This window comes from Columba livia, chromosome 1 (assembly GCF_036013475.1).
Source record: "Columba livia isolate bColLiv1 breed racing homer chromosome 1, bColLiv1.pat.W.v2, whole genome shotgun sequence".
In the NCBI taxonomy this organism is placed as follows: Eukaryota; Metazoa; Chordata; class Aves; order Columbiformes; family Columbidae; genus Columba; species Columba livia.
This window is the reverse complement of record NC_088602.1, coordinates 126,692,284-126,717,150: the sequence shown is the minus strand read 5'-3', so window position 1 is coordinate 126,717,150 and position 24,867 is coordinate 126,692,284. Positions and strand designations below refer to the sequence as shown.

The 24,867-nt window shown below is 45.2% G+C and overlaps 1 protein-coding gene across 4 annotated transcripts in view; it reads right to left on the bottom strand.

Annotated features, from left to right (window-relative positions):
• SIDT1 (SID1 transmembrane family member 1) overlaps positions 1-24,643 on the bottom strand; it is a 46,249-nt gene extending 21,606 nt beyond the window's left edge. For 3 of the 4 annotated variants that reach the window (XR_002418184.2, XR_002418185.2, XM_021292651.2), the window contains exons 1-6: positions 24,210-24,543; positions 6,259-6,380; positions 4,973-5,143; positions 4,705-4,750; positions 1,754-1,855; positions 615-698 (exon numbers count right to left, since the gene is read on the bottom strand). Coding sequence is in view for 2 of the 4 variants with exons in the window: in XM_021292651.2 (XP_021148326.2) it covers positions 615-698; positions 1,754-1,855; positions 4,705-4,750; positions 4,973-5,143; positions 6,259-6,380; positions 24,210-24,392 (708 nt within the window). In the remaining 2 variants the exon portion in view is untranslated. Of the gene's footprint in view, positions 1-614; positions 699-1,753; positions 1,856-4,704; positions 4,751-4,972; positions 5,144-6,258; positions 6,381-24,209 lie in introns of all 4 variants that reach the window. The other variant, XM_005506249.3, reaches the window with a different exon arrangement.
• Between the last annotated feature and the right edge of the window lie 224 nt (positions 24,644-24,867).

Here is a 24,867-nt window from a genome sequence, read left to right as displayed (position 1 = left end):
GCATGGGAGGACAGAAGAAAATAGAATCTATGAGAAGTGAAGCAGCCTCTCCCTCCAGTACAAAGCAGAGGTGATCTCCACAGGGCCAGAGATCAGGTTTTAGTTGCTATGCAGGCACCAGACTTACAGAGACCTGCCTGTTCTGGACAAAGCTTGGCTTCTGTCGTGCTGGCAATAAGCTGATTGATTTCACCAGTATGCAGTACAGCAGTGCCCCAGTACAAGCAAACCAATGCTAATGTGTTTATTTATTTTGATTAGCGCAAACCATCTACCTAAGCTTTGCTCATTGTAAGGCCCCAAGCCAAGGCTTGAACAGAAGACACCTGGCTGCAGCCACTCTGATCTAGAGCCTAAGCACCTAAGATGTAAGATGCCTACCTAAGCAAATGTAAGCAAGATTTTGTAGTAAAAGGTTACATCTCTTCTTCTACTTATATCAGCTGATCTAATAAAAATAAAGGATTGCAGCCACACCAGAATCAACAAAAATAAAACTAAGGATGCACAAGACAAGCCAGTGTTGGTTGGGGGCAGGAACAAACAAATACCAAAAAACTCTAATCTACACACCAATGGGAAAAAAAATTAAATAAAAAAAATCAGTGTCTCACCTGCACTGTTATAGCTGCCTGCTTGGTCATAGACTGGTAAACACCATTGAACTCCACATTATGGTCCAGGTCATAAACTGGGCACTGAAACAGACACAACTAAGGATTAAACCAGGTACAAAATCCAAATTGATTTTTTAGGGAGTCAGCAGGAGAACAGACAGTGCAGAGCAGGAGAAAAAGGCCCCACTTGGGTTGACAAAGGGAACAAAACAATCAGGATCCATTCAGAAGTCAGAAAAGCCTCTCTGAAGACACCAGTTGCAGCTGCACTCACAATGTTGACATTCTCACAAGAGGGCTGCAATTTAATCCCCGAAGAGGATTCAGCCACCTTACTCTTTTCTACTACTCTTAGTACCTGGCTGGTTGAAAATGACGTGTCAGTCTCCCCTTCCTGCCCTTCCACCATTCAAACATGGGGATGCAGGTAGGAGTTAATGTTACCCATTTATCTCCCCACCCCAGGTATTAAAGGCGTCTGCCAGGACTTCAGAGGCAGCAGCCAAGGCATCTTGCAACTCTGTCAACATCTTGCTGCTCCTACACTGCAGGTCCTTGCATCATTCAGGGACGTGGGAAATGAGGATAAATACCAGACTATTTCCCAGCTGCAAGCAACAGCAAACCTCCATGGCAGGGAACAGCTGTTCTCCCCTTCCCAGGAAAGGGAATGAGTAATTGCACGGAGAGCAAATCAAATTGGAAAGGAGGAGAGACTTCATGTCTGGAAATCAGAAGTTCCCCATGATGCCCTGAGCAAGGGAAAAGACAAGGGGACAGCACTGTCTCCTCCCTGAGCCACCAGTATCCCACCCAATACCACTCTGCAGAGAGACAGACCCATATCATAAGGCAGCAGGGTATTAAACCTCACAAATGCCCTATGGACAGGCTGGAGAGGAACAGCTTGTTCACCTATTGGCAATAAAAATCTTTCTATGAGTTGCTTGAACTTCACAACTTCCTTGCCTCCTTCCTACAAGATTTTAATTTCTCTTTCAGGGGCTCTCTTCACCACCACCACACTAGGGTGAAGCCCTTCCTAGGGCTTTTCCCTCTGCTGGGGCAGAGAGCCCTTCACAGGAAGACACAGAGCTCCAGCAGGCAGCTCCTTACCCTTCTCCACTCAGACTTACCACAATATCCTGGACGGAGACAACTGAGCACGGGTAGACTGCATCAGACACCACTTTAATAATGACTGAATCGACATCCTGAGGAAACTTGTACAGAAAATACTGAGGAGAAAGCAGAGTACTGAGAGTTACAGCCCAGAAATCACCCCTGCCAGTAACTTCTGACCCCACTAAGATACCTGCACAGACCAAGCTGGGCTTTGGGGTTGGATATGCAGGGCTTTCACAAAAATCCAGACTTCAAATATTAGGATATTATAGTATAGAAAAGCAGATTAAATACATACAGACAACTCTCCCCCTTGCACAGCACACAGACATCTTCAACATGCAAGATACAGTATAGCCTCTGCTCCTCTTAAGCTTTTTTCCACGTGATCAAGCTAAAGTGACTTCATTGCATACTCTACTCCATTTTATGTTGCTATGAGTAATTTCCAGGTGTTTCCACACTGCTGGCTGTACTTTATATATGGAACATATCACAGAGTTTATCTCAGACGAGTTGCCTCAAAGACAGAAAGTATTGTGGAAAGTATTAAGTCAAATGGTTGAAACTCTGAAGAGTTTCAGAAATAAATGCCTGATATTAGTTGTAGGATTCAGGTTTTTTTGTTTTCTTTGGTTTTGAGGGCAAAGGGTAAAGATAGTTTTCACTTCTCACTTCAGCTTTGAAAATATTTCAGCTATAGCTCTGAAAAAATTTGGGAAAGACTAACATCTGTCAGTATTCCTACCTTTACTCTGGGTGCAAGGAATGATGTTTCTTTTGTTTCCATTCTCTGACTGGGCCCACAGGACAGTCTGTGGGGTCAGGAGATACCCTTCCCTGTTACCCTGCAAGGGTCTTTTCAGATTTGGGCAAAAAGATGCTCCAGACAACATCATTTGCACATTTTTCCATTAAAAGTTTGATGTACTACACCAGCCGGCTGCTGCAGAAGTAAGGTTTCTGTGCCTGACCCAGCAGGCAGGCTTGTTGCAAGGACTCCCACCGTCCCACTTGGAGACCAGACCCTGAGAGCTCAGGTTCACTGTCAGAGCTACCACAAGGGGCTGATGGGCACTTCACCCCACCTCAGAGGGGACACAAGGCTGAGGACAGACACACGCTACCTTCCTCCCTTCTTTACAGTCACCGGCACTGGGGGCAGGCATAGCCCATGGGGAGGGAAACTACTGAAGCTCCTGCTCCAAAATCATTAACCTGAGACATTCTTTATGCCACATAAATCTCAGGGCAGAGCAAGGGCCAGCCCTTTCAGATTTGCTTTCCCCCATCTCCTTCCCAGGAAGGAGGGCCCCCAACTGAAAAGGCAGTGATAAGTAAGAAATCACCCAGGCTTTTTCCAAGTTTGCCCATTTCTACTAAAGCACTTATTCCCACCACCCCCCTCCAAGCAGGGTCCCTTCACTGCTGAGGGCGTGCTGGCTCCAACCACAAGTCCTTACAAACTGAAAGCTCACCAAGCCGGTTTCTTCAGTGGAGCACATTTTATCTCTCCACCAAGTAAGAACGTTGGTGGTCTAAGCTCCTTTTTTCCCAGGTGCACTACCCTTGGAAAGCTTTAGGTCCTTCAGGAAGTCACTCATGAGGATGCTTCTGTAATTTTCTTTTTAAGCCACACTTATACCAGACAAGGGGCATTAAGACCTGCATTTCTCTCCTGCACAGACTGTGAGTGGTATAAATAGACCCAGACAACACTCCTTGCCTATATGAGCATATTTAATTTCTCCTTCTGCCCTCAGGCATGAGCTGAGTTCTGGACAACAACTTCTACGGTTGTTATGCTTGTCTTTTTCCAGTCTTAAGGCCTTAAGGCTATTCCAACACTCATCTAGATTTTGAATTGGCTTTTTTTTTTTTTTACTCTTCTCCCTACAAACTTCTTAATACTTAGATTTACAAAAACCTCAGCATTGGACCGATGAAGAAGCACATATCCTCTAGACTGTACATCTGGCCTATAATTAAAAGTGAATCTCACATTAATTGTAACAAAAGTCACAAAGTTAATTCCAGGCCAGATCCTAAACACTCTACATTCAAATTACAAGATCCTAAGTAATGAGGTTTTATAAAGAACCACTACCATTCCCTATGTTTCCGTAACAGAAAATATGGCATATGTGCACAAACCAGATCAAGACATTTGACAGCAAAAGAAGATTAGCTGGGATACCTGGTAATAGGAAACCTAAAATTAAGTCGTGTTACCAACAATGACAGCAACAACAAAAATGAAGTACCAGACAGCCTGGGTAAATTACATTCTCTCCCAGGTCTACAAGCTATCACTATAGTTACTGCCAACAGCATTTTCAGTCAAGAGAGGACTTCTTGTATCTGTTGGGCTCTAAACCAGGCTGCTCAGCTGGATGTACTGTACATGTGTGCTGTCTTCTGAATAACCAGACTTATGAGGCATTTCATTTATCACTTCAGAACTTGGCTTGCTGCCTGAGCAAGGAATAGCAGTCTGAGTTCTGTTGCACCTTTACAGCTTACCTATTTATATATTTATTTTTCGCCAGTAAAGACTGAATCTTGGCTAGTCACACTAGGGCAATTGAACCAGTGTTGGCTGGAATAAGACACTGGTGCACACTGTCTTAAATCCCATGAAGTGTAGCAGCCCAATGACCTCTGGACTTTTGTACATTTCTGGAATTTCCTGAACTGCAGATGACATTCATTTGCTCTGGGTCACTGTTTTTGGTTCACTTATTTGCTTTGCAAGAGGACTCAATTGTGCCCCTAGAGGGGCTGAGGCACTGCTACCTCCTCACTGTATGTGCAGAAAATTCAACACTAAGGAAGTTTCCCTGCATCCTAAGAGGGAAGTGACCTAGTCACATAAGGCTTTTGCCATCTCTATCAAAAAATCACATCAACCATTTGGATGTGGTAAGACATACAAGCAATGCCACACAGGACTGCTCCTTACCTGGGGCTGGGAAGGACTGGCAGTGAAGTTAAAGACTTTGTTGGTCCTAGAAAAGAAATGCCAGCATGTTGAAGTCTAAAACTTTCAGAGTTGGAATACACACAGAATACCTTCAGATTTGGAATACACACAGAATACCTTCAGATTAAGCAAAAGATATTTTTTTTTTCTGGGAAGGAAATACAAGGGAAGAGTAGAAAAAAAAAAACAATGCTTTTATTACAGACACATGAAGAAATAAAATTTGTATTCTCACATCCCAGCTTACTCAAGTTGGAAGTTCTCGAGCCTGGTGACTAGCAGTTCATATGCGATATTAAATGGTGCCATGGAAGAGACCTCCACAAATATAGTCTGGTCAGAAGGTCTTGTCTCAGGTGTTGGCTCTGAGGGACAGAGGGTCCGACTCACTTCTTGGTAATTGTAGGTTCTCTGATAGCTACAACAGCCAAGGGAAGGGGAGAAGCAAAATTGGATTGAAGGAGAAAGAGAGAGAGACAGCAGTTAAAAAGTTGTTCTGCAGGTCTAAGAATGACACTATTTTTCCCGGTTGCATAACCGAAATATTAATCTGAAAAGCCAGGACAATTCAGTCTTTCACCCAGAGCTCAAACTCCACCTCAGTTGCCTCTTGTGGTCTGCACAAGGGATTGGCCAGCCCCAGCATTTCACTTCCCTGGAGGCTGCCTGTGCCATCTGCAGATCTAGCACATCTGCCTTTCGGTAGAGGCAGAGAGAGCAATGATAGCCCAGAACAGCTGCTGCTGTAACCACCCCCTGCATCAGGCAAGACACTGCAGGGTATTTGCTGCCTGTTGTCAGGATTTCAGTCACAGGATCAAGCTTCACATCTCAGATGGTCTAAAGCAGGGGTTTCAAATTCATATTCACCGGGGGCCACATCAGTCTCATGGTTGCCTTCAAAGGGCCAAATGTAATTTTAGGACTGTATAAATGTAACTGCTCCTATGCCTGGTCTGAAGTGTCAGCAAAGTCTCAGCACTTGCAGCCTAACTAGCTCTGACATTGCTAAAGCTACACAGCAGCATAGCTTTCACACAGAAAACACCCCTAAAACAACCACCCACCCTCCAGGACAGATTCAATGCAGGTGCACCTGGGGAGAGAAACAAGAGAACCCTTATTCCTCAAATGCACTGTAACACAGCAGTTAGGGTGCTCTTTCAAGAGCTTGTTCAAACCCTGCTCCAAACTACAGTCAAATAACTACTTGCAAGCACTGTAAGCAACTGTGGAAATTATAACAGTGCCATTTGGTAGATTAACTGACTAGTGACAGGCAAAGATCCCCAGCAGAGAAACCTTCTAGTACTCCATGTACTATTTGAGAAACTAAGAGACGAGAGCGGGCTGCCAAGTGAGAGGTTACCTACCAAATCTTGGTCTTCCTGTGTTCAGCTAACAATAAGCAAGTGTGCTTTGTAACCAAGCCCTGGGGTCCACACAAGTAGGAAGATCCAGCACTTGAGAAAGGCGGATGCCAGATACAGCTGGCAGACCAGTGTGTTACAAGGAAGAGACTCCAGTACTTACAGGCCTCGAAAAATTAGTGGGACCTGCCATGACAGCACTCCCTTCTGCTGGCGAACTACAAACAGGACAGGATATTGGAGGTTCTCAGAGCTGCTGTTCACGTTCACCCGCACTGCATCTACCTGCAGGAAGTGGAAGGAAAGTACAGATAGGTATTAGCCAAAGGCAAAGAACAAGACAGCTCCAAATCTAGGTGGGAGAAACCTGTCCGACTTCTTCAGTCTGACCAATATGGCAATATCCACAAGGACAGCAGCAGTGTTTGTGACTAGACTGGTTATTCAGATCCAGAGGTCATTTACAGAAGGTGCCTCCTTGCTGCTGCTCTAATCTAGAATCACAACCCTGTCCCCAGGTCGGAGGTGACTGTCAGACAAGACACAGTAGACAAATGCAGCAGATGTAAGAGGAATAAAGTTCAGTAGCTTCTACTTACCAGTGGGCAACAAGCTGAATAACTTCTGTTATAAAATTAAGCAAACACATACACAAAACATAGAATTTTCTTGCTTGGACCCCTATATACCCAACTTAATCAACATTACTGAGAAAGTCACAAAGATCACTGAAGATCATTAATAGTTAGGGATGAAAAAGCAGGTTAACAGCTTGCACCCAATTCTGTTGTAAATGATACCAAAATGACCACAACGTATATACACCCCACCTAATAAAAGAGGAATACGCTGCTGTCTGCCCTCCACCTGCCAAGGAAGGTTGCTTTGATTTGTGAGCAAGGGTTTCAATGCAGCTCACTGCACCAGCAACTGAAATTTCTCCTTACATTACCTGGCCACCACACAATCGCAGAGGTAGGACAGCTGTGAAATAGAAGGCCTTCAGTTTACTTTTTGCTTTGAGAAGCAAAAGGAAGCAGTTTGTCTGCATCAAAAGGAAATGGCACATTTCCATTTGAAAGTAACCTGTTTCTTCAGCTCCCTCTCCAGAGCTGCAGACGTTGCTCAAGAAAACAGGGTATGAGAATGCACAACTCACCAGAAGAGTCGGTAAATCTTGATTAGAGGCTGTTAATTTAAATCATATTAGGTAGATAAGATAAATCTGTTTTAAATCCACCACATCTTGAAAGATTAGAATGAACTCTCACCAGATCAGTGAAAGGCTTTTCATTGATATATCCATTTTGATTTACCTTCCAAGAAGAGTAAAGGTAGAAAGAAAGGGGTGCTACCTTCTGAAAAAAACATACAGACTTAGCAAGATAGCAGAAGGGCAACTACCTGAGATGGCAGCTTATGCTTACACTGAGGACAGCAGGTTCAGAAAAGGTCTTGCATCCACAATCACAAGTCAAAAAGGTATTCCTGTTTAGTGATTCTAGGATTACATGGGAGTTTAGTTTACTAGAACAAAACACCTTATTAAAAGCTATAATCATTACCAACTTCTCTGCCATCGTCACCATAATGAAGAGGCTACAGTCACCAACTCCTAAAAAATAATGTCTTCAATAAAAATATCATAAATAATTTAATTAAAACTCCTTTGAGATAGAAGGGCAAACACTGGAATCTTTTTCCATTGCCTTCTGGTCTCTAAACTTTTATGATACTCTTTTGAGGTGCCTTCCAGCTTTTCATTCTGACTACAAAAACTACATACGCAATTTTGTTTCCAAGTAAATTTCACAGTAGGGAGGTAAAACCAAGTTAAGAAAAACACCATCATAAAGCAAGACTGACAGGTAACATCTGAAGGGCATCACAGTAGTGTGCCACCACCAGCAGCCAGCACTGGAAGGTCACTCTGCCGCTTCCTCAGTATCTGCTGCTGCCCTGCTGGGCTGAGGATCCCAAGCCAGGACATGCTGGTGTAACTGGGAAACACAGGGACTGGGCTGAAGAAGCTGCTGCTTGTTCGTAGGTGTTTGCTGTAGTCACTGTGACAAGGTACAGGGACCCAAACAAAGCAGTGTTGGAACTGAACAAGAGAACAAATCTAAGGAGCACAAAGACACGATGGTCGAGCCAGAGTCCTGCAAGCACAGAGAGCCATTCTCCATCCATGGGAAACCAAGTGTCACTGCAGGAAGGACACATTCCAGCTACCTGTCCAGCAGCTTTTTGTCTTTGGAACAGTTAAAGCAAGCCCACCTCCACAGACGAGGTGATTTACACTCACTGCCTTTGGTTGGACACCTGCCTGTGAACCCTTCAGGGCTGGGTGCATCAGCACAGTCCAATGAGGAGCTCACATCAGATCCACAGCAAACAATACTACTGGGTTATGCAGCTTCGACTACGCATAAATGCAAGCTGGACATTGGGAAATTCTCTTCTGCGCTGAATTCATGAATACAGAAACTACATGAGTTACACACATGTTGCAGATAGTCAGGTTTACTTTAAATGAGTAGAAACATTTGTATTCATTACAAGACTCAAAGTTGCCTCTCTATTTCTAAATTCTCAACTTAAGAAACCTAATGGATGTTTAAAGTATATGCTAATGCTGAGTGGTATTAAAAAGAAAAACAAACAAACAAAAAGAAAAAAGTACTATTTTTATAGTTTGCCCAGGCTTTGAACACAGAAGTGAAAGTTGTATACAACCGAGAATGCTGCTTCTTCCCACTTCAAATATTTCCTTTCAGCAAACTAAGTATTTTCAATATTGATTCTAAGAGGAAAAACACAAACAGAAATTCAGAGGGTGTTCAGACAAAGTTAGCCAGAAGAAAAAACCTTCTCTGAAGTATCCTACAAAACACATGAGAGAGGTCTATCTTTCTGTAATAAAAAAAATACAGGTTTTCATATCTATTAAGATACACTCGGGATAATTCTATGATTTAGTCTTAATGTCCCTTGGAAATCCCAGTTCTTCCCACTATTGCATTACGGTGTATATGCAGCAAGTCATTTATCCCCAGCGGCACAGTGTACTACTTAGCTTTATTAGTTTCTCATCCTGTTTGGCTTATACAGGTAAGAATACATGCTACCTGCATTCTACAGTGTATTATTTGCGGAGCCATGGCCATTTAATCAAATACTGTTTCACAAGCAGGCAAGCACAACACTACCAACACAAGGCTGAAGAACTATTTTTAATACTAGTATTTCATAGTCCAAGATCTTAACTAGACATTTTATGTGATCTTAAATGTCTATTGGGCAAATTTGTGGAATTTCTAGACTTTAGATGAAGAGAGAAGAATACCACAACAAGTTCATATCCCTAAACACTTCTACATATGATGCAAGGAAGTGTTTTCTTAATATCCACCAGACAAAGCAGAGCTCTTCAAGTCCTGTCCAAAAGAGAAGGATTTTCTACCCCAGTGAAGTCTGCAAGGTATTGAGGTCTGCCATTGCATTCTTACCATTAAAGGAGCTTTGCAAGACCCTTGCCTGCCTTGTGAAGCCCTGCATCAGATATGGGGAACACGAGCTGCTTCACAAACAAGCAAAGCATCGCATGTGCAGATGAGAATGATCACCACCTATCCCTTTCCCACAGCTCATACTCAAACTGAAAGATGAGAAAACAGCCCTCACCTACTTCAGGAGTTGGGAGTACACTGCAGTAAGGGCCAGAGCCTTGTGGAGATGTAATCCCAAGCACACCTTCGGGTAAACAAGATCACCCAACCAACAAGGCTGCTTATGGGGACAGCAGCTCGGAGCTTGTGACTGAAATTAGGCTGGCTTACAGGTGTACCCATGCTGCAAATGCTGCAGCACTATTAACTTGATTTCCCTTCCCACTAAACCATACTGGAGAAAGGGAGCAGGGCAACAGCTGAAGGAGTTATACCCAGACTCCACCTCATGCACTATAAATCCCAGCAGAGAACAAAACTTTGTAATTGTGCTATGACTCCATCTTGGCCTTGACTCTTACATTGTGTTCTGCTGATGCAGCCCAGAACCTGGGAGCAGCAAGTATCTACACAGCACAGGTGACTACTGGATGAGGCAGGCCCTTAAGTCCCAAGAGGACATGCAAGTCTTGGAGTCTATTTCCCTTGGCAGCCTCTATTAAGAATCCAATTTGAAATGGCAGTTCCTGCCCTTGCAGGGAACAGTAACTTGCAGTGCCTAACTGGACGTAAGCATCCCATCCTCACCCTTTGCATCCCTACCATATTTTCTCTGGGCAAATTTGCTCAGGGCTCTGTCAGGTTCTGGATATTTCCACAGATGGAGACTCCACAACCTCTTGAGCAGCCTGTTCCAGTATTTGACTGTCCTCACAGTTAGAAAGAAAAAAAAAAAAAAAAAAAGTGTTCAGATGGAATATCCAGGGTTTCAGCTTGGGCCCACTGCCTCTGATACTGCCACTCTCACCCAGGCACCCACTGAGAAGAACTCAGCTCTTCCTTCTTCATGCCCTCCCATCAGGTATTTATACACATTTATGAGAACCCCCTGAGCATTCTCTGCTTCAGACTGAACAGTCCCAGCCCTCTCAACCTCTCCTAATAGGAGAGATGCTCCATGTTCATCATCTTTGTAGGCCCTGTACTGGACTGTACTTTTCTTGTACTGGGGAGACCAGAACTGGACAAGGTAGTCCAGGTGTGAAAGCTTTGCAGCTTTCTAACTGCCCAAGGCAAATTTGTAGAGCATTAATCCCCCATCTTTTACGAAACAAAGCCACCTCTGTAAGAACTTCCTGGAGCAGCCCAACAGTTAACTTCTCGTATAATGACTCATTAGTGCTCCATTCACAGACATTTTCACCCTGACACCCTCCTGCTGGCCTTAATGCCATTGCTGAATCTAGCCAAAAGATTTATCATTTTTGTTTCCTGTGAACGGAAAGCTAATTAAGACCATGGCTGCAGGTGCAATAATGCAGCTGAAAAATTATGCAGGCTGGACCCAGTGAAAGCCCTACTCAGCACAGGCCTCCTGCTACTGCTACACATCCCAGTTTGAGCTCTCCTGCTGCTCCACTCCCAGGGTGACTGGAATGTTCCTGAGCAGGAGCTATTGCCCTTATGTGCACAGGGTTACAAATTGCCTCCTCTTTGCTGCCAATACGGACACTTGCTTCTCTTCCTAACCTACAGGTGAATGCACTGAGCATATCTTTTTTAAGATCTCAAGGCTCTTCTAGATTAGATGGTTTACTAGCCTAAGAGCAGTCAAGTTTCCTTTAAGGAAGAGAAAAAAGAAAAAAAAGGCAGGAGGTGGCAGGAAAAAAAGACCTGGCTATGAATCCAAGGCTATTAGGTGTTTACTTAACTGCCAGCTTGCCAACAAGCAACGCCAAGATTAATTCATTCTGTTAAGGACTGATCATCTATTTTCAGGCAGCCCTGCTGCCGTGGCTAGTGCCACTCCAGATGCCTGCAGGGTCTGCTCAGGTAACCAAAAACTTTTGTGAGTTTTAGCTTCCCCCCCATATAGTTAATGTACAACTACTGAAAGGCCTCTTGATTTTGCAGTGACATGCTACATGTCTGCAGCAGTAATCATCTCCATTTTACAGATGCTGAGACTCCTGCTGCAGTACTGAATGGCCAAGAAGTGGCCTCTTTTGCAGTACTTGGGGTGCATTTCCCTTTCCCCCCCCCTCCAAGTCGCATCCCTCTGACTGTTTCAAGCAGTTGCCCAACAATGCCTCTGCTTCCCAGATGACAGATCTACAGCTCCTCTTCTTGGCAGCACTCAAGCATCCCTCTCTCCTCCTCTTTGATGCTCCGCTAATATCCCACCTGGAGACCCCAGCATGCTTTTCAATTCCTGGTGTTTCTCAAAGTTTCAGTCTTTGCAAACAGACCTCAAAACAATTTTGTTCACGCAATTACATGAATTACTCATCCAAATGTTATTATAAAATTAGCAGAACTGTTCTCCCCAGGATGACACCTCTATCTAGCCTCATCTTTGATCCCAATGACCAAAGCTTGTGCAAGATTAGTCTTGGAGGATACTAAGCACATGGCTTACCTGTGCCTCTTGTACCCATATGCCAGGGAAGGAATGCAGCATTTCCATGGGGGTAATCAAGAGCAGCAGCTGCCACAGAGCAAACTTTCAGGACTAAGATTTCTGCTCTGCATCTAGGCCAGTGTCAGGGGGCAAATCCTGCAGTCCACACGCTACTACAAGAAAAGTTTAATTGCTGTCCCTGCGGCACCTCATCACCACAAAGGTAAAGGTGTGGGACACTTACATGTTTGGTGCCTACCACGGAATAAGACTCAACCCTATATAGTGCCTCTCAAATATAAATCACAGAATCCCCCAATGGTTGAAGTTGGAAGGGATCTCTGGAGGCCATCTAGTCCAACCTCACTGCTCAAGCAGGGTCACCTAGAGCCAGGTGCCCAGTTGGGTTTTGGATATCTCCATTGGTGGAGACTACACAACCTCTCTGGGCTACCTGTTATGGTGTTTGACCACCCTCATAGCAACTAAAAAAAAAAAGTTTCCCATCTATCCCAGAGAAGGGCAAGGGAAGGGAAACAACAGCTTTGGTGATTAATACTTTGATATGGAGAAGCCTGAGAGGGGAAGGAAGGTCACTTCCCCTCTGCTCTGATCCAGCAGTTAGAACCCTCATTTGGTTTTCCTCTGTTCACAAAACTAAGCTGACCATACAGTCTCTACAACATTTACTCAGCTTTGCTGCCACTTCCATTATCTTATAATATTGCTAGTGTAACACTAGTTAGAAATAAGATTATCAGGAGGAAATAGGCAAGATTTTCAAGACTCAATATTCTTTAAAATCTCAGCACTTACTCTCATTTCTTACCAACATGAAAACTGGTATGTGCTATATTACCACCACACACAACCTCTCTCCACCTTCCCTGTGTTTAGCACTCTGCATTTGCTCCCTAAAACAGCTGGTTAGAGCTCTGTTGCCCTGTTCCCATAGAAGCTCACATTCAGGTGCCTTGAGTTCTCTTAGGTCTGAAAATACCTGGGGGCAGCATCCAGCTGCATTGAGGCGGGACCACCTCTGCCCTAAGTATGGGCTCACAGGTGTGATTCCATCCCACTTCTTTCATTCCTCTCACCTTTCTGCACTCTCCACAGGCAAAACTGCTTCCCAAGCCACACTCAGATAAGGTATTTCAGAGAGGAACATCAGAAAGTCGCAAACAACATTTACAGAATGGCTTGTTAAGAAGACCAGAGTGTACTTTAAATTTCACCTCTATATATTAACAATTCACTTGCAGTGAATACCTCTGCTCTTCCTTTGTTTGCATACAGCCAAGATCAATCAGGAGCATCACACCACCTCACCCCATCAAAAACTTTCTAATAAAAGCCCAGGAAATAAACAGAGTGATTGAGAAGTTGGACAGATGGTGACTGAGGCTCCAGCCCATCTAGTTATTTACCCTGCCACCATCACCACAGTAACACAGGGCCTCTTATGGGCAGATCTTACCCTTCTAGTGGAAGGGCCAGACCCCAGTACCAGGATACAGCTCCACTCTCCACCTTACAAGTCTCAGGGATACAGCAGCAGCTCCCAGTAGCACAAAGCTTTGCTTGATGGGCCTCTGCCTGACCTAATTGCTATTCCTCCAAAACACGGCAATAAAACAGGTGGGATTTGCTTGTGGGCCAAACCTACACAAGAAGCTTCCAACTAACTCCCTCCATGTCCTCCCCACTGCTTGCAAATGAGCTTGGGGGTATCAGAGCAACCAAGTTCAGCAGAATCTAGGTGCAATTATGAGGAAGCTTCAGAAAATGGAGAAAGGATTAACATTTAACTGCAAGCAGGGCTTCTCTCATTTGCTGTCAATAACTCTCTTTATTTTGTGTAAGACTGGAAGGAACCCTAAATTGGTGTCTTGGAGAAAGACATGTTGCTTGGCAGGGTGAACTGCCTAGCAGAAGCATCACAAGGGAAAGGGATAACAGCGTAGCACCTATGAACCAAAGTTTGTGCTTTTTCAGGCCTTCTTCCAATTAACCCACCTTAAACTTTTCATCTATGTTTTGCTTCTAGATTCTGTTGTCTTGATATAGACTACATACATATTTTCATGCAACAGATTTAATGAATTCACCTCTGAGCCAGTACTAGTAGTCCCATCTTTCCTTTAGACAGTCAGCATTTGGTATTTGTCTCAAGGGCATTATCTACAGCAAAATATTTCTAGAATAGTGGTAAAAAAGCAGGAGGCAAAGGGAAAAAAAGGTGATTTATTTAGTTCAAACATCATTCTCCCCACACACCTTTCCAAAGATTATTTCATTTTAAGAACAAGTAGTTCTGACACAAGAGCCCCTCCCAGCTACAGAACCACTGCTCCCATCACATAGACCCTTCCCTCTCAACACAGAAATAAGATCCTACCTATGTTGCATGTAGAGGTGAGAGGAACTCCTGCTAAAAAGCACAGTTTTTATTTAAAATAATAATCTTCACATTCCTTCCCATTGTCAAGACTCTGACATGTGCACCTCTATTCACCAGCCAAGCTCATGACAGTTGTTTCTCATTTGACTGACCTTGAGCTTTTTTCTGTATTTCAATGTGGACAGAGCAGTTAGACAGCTGAATAAAGAGAGAGCTCATAACTATATTACAACACGTTTGACCAGGAAAGACAAATATTTGTACTTCAGTTCTATCACCACCCTGGAGATAGGGGGAGAAAAAAAGGGAAAGAAACTAAATAATAAAAAAAAAGCATATCTGAATTCCATCCTCGAGTTGGGAACAGGCAGAAGGAGCTGGTCACAAATTCACGCAGCTGAACAGGATCATCATGGCTGCAAATATTAAGCAAAATAAACCAGGCTCTTGTTGACACAGAAGAGTCCTTGGACTGATTATTAGGTCTGCATTTCCCACAGAGATTACACATCAACTTAAGAGTGTGGGGATGTGAATTTACGGGCAAGCAGGAGGTTGCAACAACAGTTTCTGCTGCAAGCAAAGGTTTTCAAGATCATTACTATGGATTCCTTTCCACCATCTCATGCTAAGCAAAACCTTCAAATCACACCAGGGCTTCGCGACGTTCTCCACCACACCCACACACAAGCCACTCCTTGTGAGACCGATGGGGATTATCGATCCACATTGCAACAGCACTTGGTCGTGGGCCTGATGAGGCACCAAGCCAAACCTGTGGGCAGGGAACACATCCAGCCAGCAAACACACAGGCTCCTAGTTACAATGGAAGGCCTCAGTGCAGGAGATGTCTACAAAAGCCAACAAATTGCTGCTGTCTGCTGCTGCACGAGGAAGAGGTGCTTCATTTTTATATAAACCCTGAAATTAAGTAAGATTCAGCTGGATGGGCTAGAGCAATTGAGTGAATGAAGCACATATCGGTCAGTGACAAACTCAGTTGCACTTCCCACTGCCAACACAACAGGGGGAAGCCGGGACCCTGAAGGAAAATAGGTAAACAGAGTGACAGGTGTTACAGAACCTCTTTCCTGCCCTCTCATGAGATGAGCATCACTCCTGTCAGACAACAAAAAAGGCAAGAGCCCAGAGGAGCAATCTCTTTCAGCCTTTCTCTGTCTTTGTGCCCTAACGTCAATAAGTCTTGATTGCCAGAAGGAGTCTGTCAAATAACCACGGTCCACAGTTTTCTTCCAATATTCCTGCCAGGAATATTAAATATCCAAAGCATCATAAACTAAATGACACACTCCGGGTATGTCAAGCACAGTCTCAGTCACATTAACGTAATTGTTCCAGGATTATTATTTTTCCTTTAAAAGTTCAACTTTGTGCAAATATGCTGTGTGGACTTACACTCTGCTACGGAGAGTCCCGTGAGTTCACTTGTTTGCAACAGTGTCTGTGTAGCATAAATGGAAGTAAGACAAATACAAAGCATGTTAATATTTATCTTGTTCCTTTTTGAAATTTTGTCCTCTAACCAATGTCACTAGGGAGTCTCTAGGACAGCCAGAAAGAAAAACTAGGAGTTGCCATACTGGATGAAATAGGTACCTGTTTTTGACCACCCTCAGACTTCAGGAAGACACTAAAGTAAACAAATAAATCCTTTTTTTAAACAGCCAGTTAAGGAACAAACTACACTCAAATACTGTCTTCCTAACCCACAGCAGCTGGAACTCTGGGCTAGGGCAACCCTTGAAACAAAAGGGTTTATGACCTTTCAAAATTTGCTGCCACCCTAAGCTCATGGCAATAACTCTGGGGATTACTGTCACACAACAAATATGTGGTTATTTCTTGGCTCCCAAGTTCTTCACCTCAGTAACACTTCAGATGTGGACTGAATTACGTATCCTGAATGTGTTCTTCCTTTTTTTTTTAAACATTGTTCATTTGTATGAAATCACACCAAAGTAGCTATTGCTATGCCCAAAGGAAAACATCAGCATAAAGAACATAAGGAAGGCTGTTTCTGAAATCCTCTGTGTTTCTGTAAGTATTCACAGCAGGAAATAATGTTTGCTTATGCAAACATAGTAAATTATATTATAAAACTGAGCAGATGGCACACCCTTGCACTACAGCTTTTACAGACTGCACTTTCATTCCCTGAATATCCCCTGAAATAGCAGATGAGGTCTGTATAGGAAAAGTATACCTTCCCACCCAACAACTCCTGCACAAGTTATTTAAGGACACTTCAGCCTCCACTTACAATGTAAATGTTTGTATTATAAATTGCTGCACTGTTCTTGGAAAGAGTTCAAACTGAGGAGAGACATTTTGATTAAGTTACTGTTATTCAGAACATTTCTTCTTTTTCAATCTAAAAATTTTGGGGAGGTGGGAAAGGAGTAGCAGAGGAACAACTAAACCTGATCAGTTTTGATTTTAAACAACAGCCCACCAAGAAGAGAGTAATTTTAAGATTTAGAACAACATCCAAATTCAAATGAGATTCTTTAGCTCAATGACAAGTTATCGGGCTTAACAGCATTAGCTTACACATTAGAAAGAAAACAAAATGCTTGCCAGCACCAAAGTCACCATCTGAAGTCTGCAGACCACCCTGCAAGAAACCAGAGCAGACCTCTCAAGCTTTTGTCCTAAAGCCTGCAAACTGATACAGCTTCCCTCAAGGTGTACTCCCTTTTGCTACTTTAGGTAGGGAAACCCACAACAAACAAAATCTCAGAAAGCCAAAGTATGAAGGAATCTCAGGCAGACACACGATCCCATCCCCAACTCAAAGCAAAGCCACCTCCCACACCATTCCTTTCACTGAGAACATCCAGTCTTTGCCAGAGCCAAAGCCTTCAAAATTATATTTTCTGCTGCAGAATACAACAGTCAAGCGCATGTTTTTAGCGGATCCCCATGTCATTTCTCTCACAGTTTATTTTTGGTTTGTCCTGTAAGCAAGAGCTTTGGGTGTGATTCTGGGCAGGGTGAGGAGTGGCCAAGAGACCTCATCGAGAAGCAGCAAGAGCATTCCAGGTGCAGTGTCACAGAATCACAGAATGGTTGGGGTTGGAAGGGACCTCTGGAGATCATGTAGGCAAAACCCACCTGCTAAAGCAGGTTCACCCAGAGCAGATCACACAGGAATGTGTCCAGGTGGATCTTTAATGTCTCCAGAGAAGGAGACTCCACAACCTCTCTGGGCAGTCTCTTCCAGGGATCTGGCACCCTCAAAGTAAAGAAGTTTCTCCTCATATTCAGATGGAACCTCCTGTGCTTCAGCCTGTGCCTGTTGCCCCTCATCCTATTTTTGGGCACCACAGAAAGGAGTCTGTTCCCATCCTCTTGACACCCACCCTTGAGATATTTATAAACATTGATGAGATCCCCTCTCAGCCTTCTCTTCTCCAGCCTAAACAGACCCAGCTCTCTCAGTCTCTCCTCATTGTCCTCTACACTGCCTATGCTGTCATTTCCTGGGCTTGGTTGTTTTCTTTAAAAGAGATAAATTACATTTACAAAAGTTATTCCAAAGGGATTCTGTTGAACCTTGCTCAGCTGCAGACATCACGTACTATAAGTTGCATCAATTTTTCTGCCTACATTTCTGCCTCACAAGGCATTAATATTAGGCTCCAGAAATGGTGTATTGAGGCCCTTTCAGTGTCCTCCGGTAAATAGACTAGAGCCAGCAACCATAAAGCAACAGGGCTCAGGCCCTGGAGGTCCTACAATAACAGAAGCTCTACAGACTTTCAAACACTTGTAGTCTTCCCAATTTATTTGTTTTTCTACCTGCGTCTTTGTGGCTAAAATGGTGGGTTCCCACTCAGCATTAAGGAAATACAGAACCTACCTTGTTCTCCTCATTATAGCTCCATCTCCAAACAGGAGACTAAAGTTTTACTGCATGCATGCTGTAGCTGTGGGCTGAAACTTGAGCTGGAGCCAAGATTTACGGTATGAAGACGATGTGCAGGAGAACAAGGGAATACTTGGGGGTAGTTTAGTTCCAGCCTGAAGAGTCCTACACATGAAGCCCCAAACCAGCTCAGAAGCAAGAGATGAAAAATTTCCTCCTAGAGCTGTCATAGCAGATGTGGGTGCTGCTGCAGTGAGACCTATATTCGCATGTGAAACAGCAGAGAACAGTAATCACAGGTTTGATCACTGACACTTATTAAACCAGGTTGCCCTGTGTAGCAGATCAAGGAGTTTCCCTGCAGCTACGACAGATGGCTTTGGTCTGAGCAAGTGACTCACCACGCAATCCCAAAGGAACGTATGGGTGAATTCCAGTTCTGGCTCCTTGCCTAGAGCAAAGCAAGTGCAACTGCCATCCACAGCCAGCCTATAGGAGACCCATTCACCCAGGGACAGAGGAGCACAAAGGCATCACATTATTTGGGCTGGAAAAGGCATTTGTTCTCTACTAGAGGGTCACAAAGTTTAAGGCAGAGGTGTCCAATTCCTTTTCACCAGGGGCCCAAATGTAATTTTAGGACTGTATAAATGTAGGAGTAGTTAATTGCATTCAGCCCTTTGAAGGCAACCACGAGGCTGATGTGGCCCCTGGTGAAAACGAGTTGGACACCCCTGGTTTAAGGCATCTAATTGAAAGATTTCTGTTCTTCTTGCAAGTGTAATTTCCCCTCTTCCCTTAGGTCAGCCAACTTTTTCCCATGTGCAATCATGAAAGAAGGAAGGATAAGCCTCCGTGGTGGTACACAGCCTCTCTCACTCATTCGCTGAGGGTAATTTTTTACTGATCCCCCCTCACATAGACTCCACATAGGAAACAGTCTCTCCAGGGCTACACATCCTCACATGGCAAAACTGCTCAGCAGAGAAGCCACAGCTTAATCTACTGCCAATCACAGCTTACAGTAAGGCTGGGCCATATGGGAACCAAGATTGGGGCTCTGTTGCAAGTCCTGGCAAGGGAGGAAGAGGAGGTGGAAAATATCACCCACTCTTTCTCCTAAAATAGGTGCAGCCCACTGCTCAGCTTTTGGGCTCATCACAACGAAGATGCACTGTATGAACATTGAAGAGCTGTGTCTGTATTGCAGCAGCTTTGCCTACAACTGGAAAGTTGAAAACTTGTTCTCCTGAGAGATAACTTGGTTTTCCAAATATAGTCCATCTGCCGCCCAAATCCGACATTCAGCTCAACTGAGCTCTGATTAGGAAGAACTTTTGTTGTCCTCAACAGTCTTCTTCCTCATGATACTCTCTTGCACTACCCAGGACTTTGTACAGGAAATACCCACAAGCACAGTACTAGTAGCATTTGTTTTTCAGCAAATTAACCATTAGCAACTGCCAGAGCTTACAGTGGTGAAGAGAGTCATCCACTCTGAATTCCCTCAATACTCCCACGCACACTTTTGTTTCTTTTTGGAAGGCTCTGTATTATTGCAATCATGGAATTAAGCAGATTCTCTCACTTGTCACATAAAACCTTCTCTAGTCAATTGTAAATTCAGCAGAAATATTTTGCAACTCTCATTCAGTCTTCTGGGTAGGAACACACTGCACAGGCAACTCCAGCAAACCAGTTCTCCTTCCATCCTCCCTACCAAGTAAGGACATGTTGAATATGTGGAATTGGAGATGCTCATGAGTGTGCTCATTTTTTTTCCCCATCCTGGATGCCTCCAGTTTAAACAATCCTAAAATAAAATAATCCTGTTTGCCCAATTAATTGTTCACCGGACTTCTAATAGTGCACACCTGCCTTTGCTGTTAGAGCATGGGTGTGCAGTGACAGGTGCAACACCTGCTTTTATTATTGTATTTTTTACACTCACAGTTAAACATTAAACAAACACTTGTGCAGAGGGGAAAATTTAAAAGTGCAGCTAGGACGAGGAAAAGGGAACCAGAAAAGCAATAACATGACCCCACAACAAACGAAGACTTTCCACCATGAGGAGGAGTTTGACACTTCCATCTGCTCACAGGTCAACTCCAGAAGCCCCTTGCAGAAGAGGTAGCTGTGCTTTAGTTTAACAGCTCCACCTCAGAAATTAAGGCCTGAATCCTAGTTGCCAAGTACAAAAAGCCTGACAGCTCTCCTGCTTCAAGGAACAAGGTGAAGTATTTCTGCACGGCACACAGGAGGGTTTTTCTCACACACACAGAGAAGAGACCTGGCAATGTACACGTGTGTAAAAGTTTCAGCTATGTGACTTGGTCAGCATTTAAGTACCCTTACTTTAATTTTACACACCCAGGAGCTGCACAAAAGGGAAGTAACTTGCCAGTCTCAAAGTAGCCCTGATCCAGAGCCCCAGGTTGGACTTTCTTTACCTTGTATACATCTGCACATCAGCAATCTCATACGACTTGCTTTTCTCCTTCCCTCACGCATGTATACATGTTTCCCAGGAAGTTAAGAAAGACTATGTGGATGAAGAACATCCTCTGAGACAAACACGAGTCTTTCCAAAAGACAATGTCTCTAAAGAATCAGACAGGAGTAGCAGTCTTATTCCCGCCCTTCTCTCATGCATCATTCAAGCATTGCTCCATTCAGCTCCATTTTCAGATGTGCCCTGGCAGCCACAGACGTGAGCAACCACAGCATTTACAGGGGACTAATGGGTCACAAGCCACTCACTCCTTGTGCCCTGTCCTTGGCTCTGAGTTGTCCCTTGCTTTGTCAGCCTGCCCTCATGCGAGAGAGCAGCAGAGAAGGGAAAACAGCAGAACCCACAGCATCAGGAAAACAAAAAGCTGTTTCAGAGCCAGACTACTCCGGACCTGGCTTTGCTTCAGAGGGAAAGCAATTACATTCATCCACTGCAGCCCTTCCACATGGAAAATGCTCTTTTTATTAAATTAAATTTCCTATAACTAAGGTTAATGGTCCATGTGGTATCTGCCTCAAGGTATCAGAGGCTTCTGGCAGACCTGCCATCAGCACAGAGACAGGAGGAGACTGAAAGGATCAGGAATAGCAGAGAGCCTGCCAGTAGCAGGCAACTGGCAAACACTGACTGACACTCTACTCACTAAGAGCTAAAGACTGCACCGAAAGCCAAGGACTAGCACACTGAGTTTTTGCAGGACTTGTGTTCCTTCAGAAGGTCCCACAACTTCCCAGAAGACAGCATGCCCCTAAGTATGTTCATGACTGTTGCACAAGAAAAACCTGCCCACAAGAGCATGGTCTCAGATCAAAGTCAAGATTTCCACCACCAAGCTTCTAAACTTCAAGCAATCCTCATCACCAGAGAGACACAGGACAACCAGGACAAATCGGCCCTCTAGCTCTGCCCAGAAGACACCCAGACAGTTTTGCCTCTCATCACTTCAGAGCCACAGCTGGGGAAGGGCTACACACACCTGCAGCCAGTTGCCTTGATTAGGCCAGACACCTTCTTGAAGGCTTCTGCTGGTTCCTCTTCAGGAATACCATCTCAGTGAGGAATTGTAAAATGGTTTGGGTCAGAAGGGACCTTTAAAGATAATCTAGTCCAACCTTCTTGCCATAAGCAGGAACATCTTCCAATAGATCAGGTTGCTCAAAGCCCCATCCAACCTGACTTTGAACATTTCCAAGGACAGGGCATCCACAACTACTCTGGGCAACCTGTTCTAGTGTCTCACCACCCTCATCGTAAAAAGAATTCTTATGTCCAACCCAAATCTACCCTCTTTCTCTTTAAAACTGTTGCCCCTTGTCCTGTCACTCCAGGCCCTAGTAAAAAGCACCTCTCCCTCTTTCTTATAAGGCCACAATAAGGTCTCCCTGGAACCTTCTTTATCCTTAGGGCCTGTTTGGGGCACCCCTCATCAGAAAGCCTCCTAGAACAGTTTATTTAAGTGTTTTATTTCTCTTCCAAATCAATTTTCATAGCACAAGCTGGTTGTATGGCCTCTTTAAGCACGTTCATGGCAGTACTTGGAGAGTTCTGCATTAAAAAAATGTTAAGCCTCAAACCTCAAGTTTCTCTTCTTAGATATGCTCTTGACAATCTCAGTATCTATGCAGAGATTTCACATTCCAGCACAGAGTAATGTGCAGATTAGTCCGCTAAAGTTTCTGTTTAAATGCAGCAGTGATCTGAGCTGGCTGGCTTTTCATGGCCATAGGAATGGCCTAGTGACTGAAAGTAGCCATTGAGCAGAAGACGCACATAGATACCCAAAAACACCTCCCAAAAGCCGTGTACTCCCTTCCCTGCCTCCTCCCACTCCACCATGATGACCTTAGTTCTCCGGGAGAGAAAACCTTTTCGTGGAAGGTGTCCAGCAAAATACATGGCTTCAAAGAGCACATTAAATTGAAGGAACTAGATTCATTTTAACTGAAGTTACATGCTGTCTCTGCTAGCCAGCCCAGCAAGCCCCAAACAACATTTGGTCTGCCAACAGGCCCTCATTATAATACCCAATACCTGAAGCAGCCTAACTTACACTATCACCACCAGTTTCTAAAAGGAGGCTCATGCCCAAAGTGCACTTTTGACCTCTTGGCTTCAATGGTGACACCCAACAGTTAATGCTGTGCTCCATTGCATCACAGCCCCAACACACAACTCCTGACCCATAAATACCAGGTGCATTTTATTACACAGTAACACACACAATAGAAGAAAGACCAGTCTTAAAAGGTCTAGATCTTTCAGAGTTCCAGAGTAAAGCAGAGCTAAGGATGATTAATGCCACCTCCCTTGTTTTCCCCCACCTTTTATCATGATCTTTACCAACTTTCTTCATATTGAAGCTCTGAAAATATGGTGCATAAAAAGTGATGTTTTGCATTTTTTCTCTTCCTCTACAACTGAAGAGAGGAGGGAAGATTCATTTGTCCGGTTCACCATCTTTTGGTACATCAGAACATCTTACCCAGCAATTAACGCCCAATCCAAACAACGGGGGCAGAGTTTCCAAGGCACCACTTAGCTATTTGAGATAAACACATTAAAAAAGGGGAAGGGGGAAAACCTGCAATAGCTAGGCATACATAAATGACAGATTTCCTTCCCCCATCAAACAGCCATGGCTTTAGCAGTGCTGCCCCACAGCCTCCTCACATCACACCTCACCTGTGTAGCCCTGTCTCACCTCCCCGGCTCTCAGGGGAGAGCACCCTGATCCTAGTGAAGCACTCAAGAGTGGAAAATGGTATTTTTAAAAGGCTTATTAAGTGTAAACCACCCCACACACACCTTGGTTTTTTTTTTTCCTTAGCTAGTACTAAGGTCCTAAAATTCTATTCTAGACTTTAAACCCATTTTGCTGTTACAAGAGCTGGATACCAAACCCCCGTCCGAGGGGGTGCACCACACTGCCTGCCCACCCCGCGCCCCCTGGGACGCCGCGAACCTCTCTCCCCACAGCCCCGGGGTGCTCTGGCCGTGCCGGGAAAACCCGCGGGAAGGCGAGAGGAGCCCGCAGGTGCACGGCGGCCCTCGGCCCCCGCAGCGGCGAGAGGATGCGGGCAGGACCGGGGTCGCGGAGGGAGAGCCCGGCCCGCTCCCGCGCAGCACCGGAGCCGCAGCGGCGCCCCTGCCTCCCTGGCCGCACCGGCAGAGGGAGGGTGAGGGCGGCATGGTGCATTTCCCCGCCGCGGGGAAGCCGGTACTCAGGAGGACGCTCCTACCTGCCCGGGCTCGCTGCTGTAGGCGAAGGCGTAGACTCGCTCCGCGCTGATGTTCACGGCGCCTCGGTAGACGCGGCCGAAGGCGCCGGGTGCGGGGCTGCCCCCGGGGCCGCTCGCCACCGCTGCCGCCCAAAGCAGGGTGCAGAGCAAAGCCCTGGGAGCTGGGGCCACCCCCCCGGCCATGGGCTCGTCCCTGCCGCTGCTGGTCCCGGGGGGCAGCCTCACTCACACCCTCCGGCCGGCCGGTGCGGCACCCGGACCGTCTCTCCCCAGCAGGGCGGGCGCCGAAGCGTTTTATTTGCAATTTAAATAAATAGCTCGGCGACAAGCACGGGCGCTGGGAGAGGGGGGGAGGCAGCCTCGGACACCCCCCACCCCCGCTCAGGGGGCACCGAGCAACTTTCCCCCGAGAAGGACCCTCCGCCGGCCGGCGGGGAGGGGAGGGGAAGAGAGGCCGGCGAGCCGGCCGGCCCCGGGGAGGAGGGTCTTCTCCCTGTGCCCGGCCCCAAAATCTGAGCCGGCCTTGGCAGACGGTTGTCAGGGAGCTTTTCCCCTTGGGGAGCTGTGCTGTGGGCTTAGGGGCCCGCCGACATCGTCAGACACGTGGGGACGGCATCTGCAGGACTTCAACAGCGCTGGCCCACTGAGCCAGGGGCGT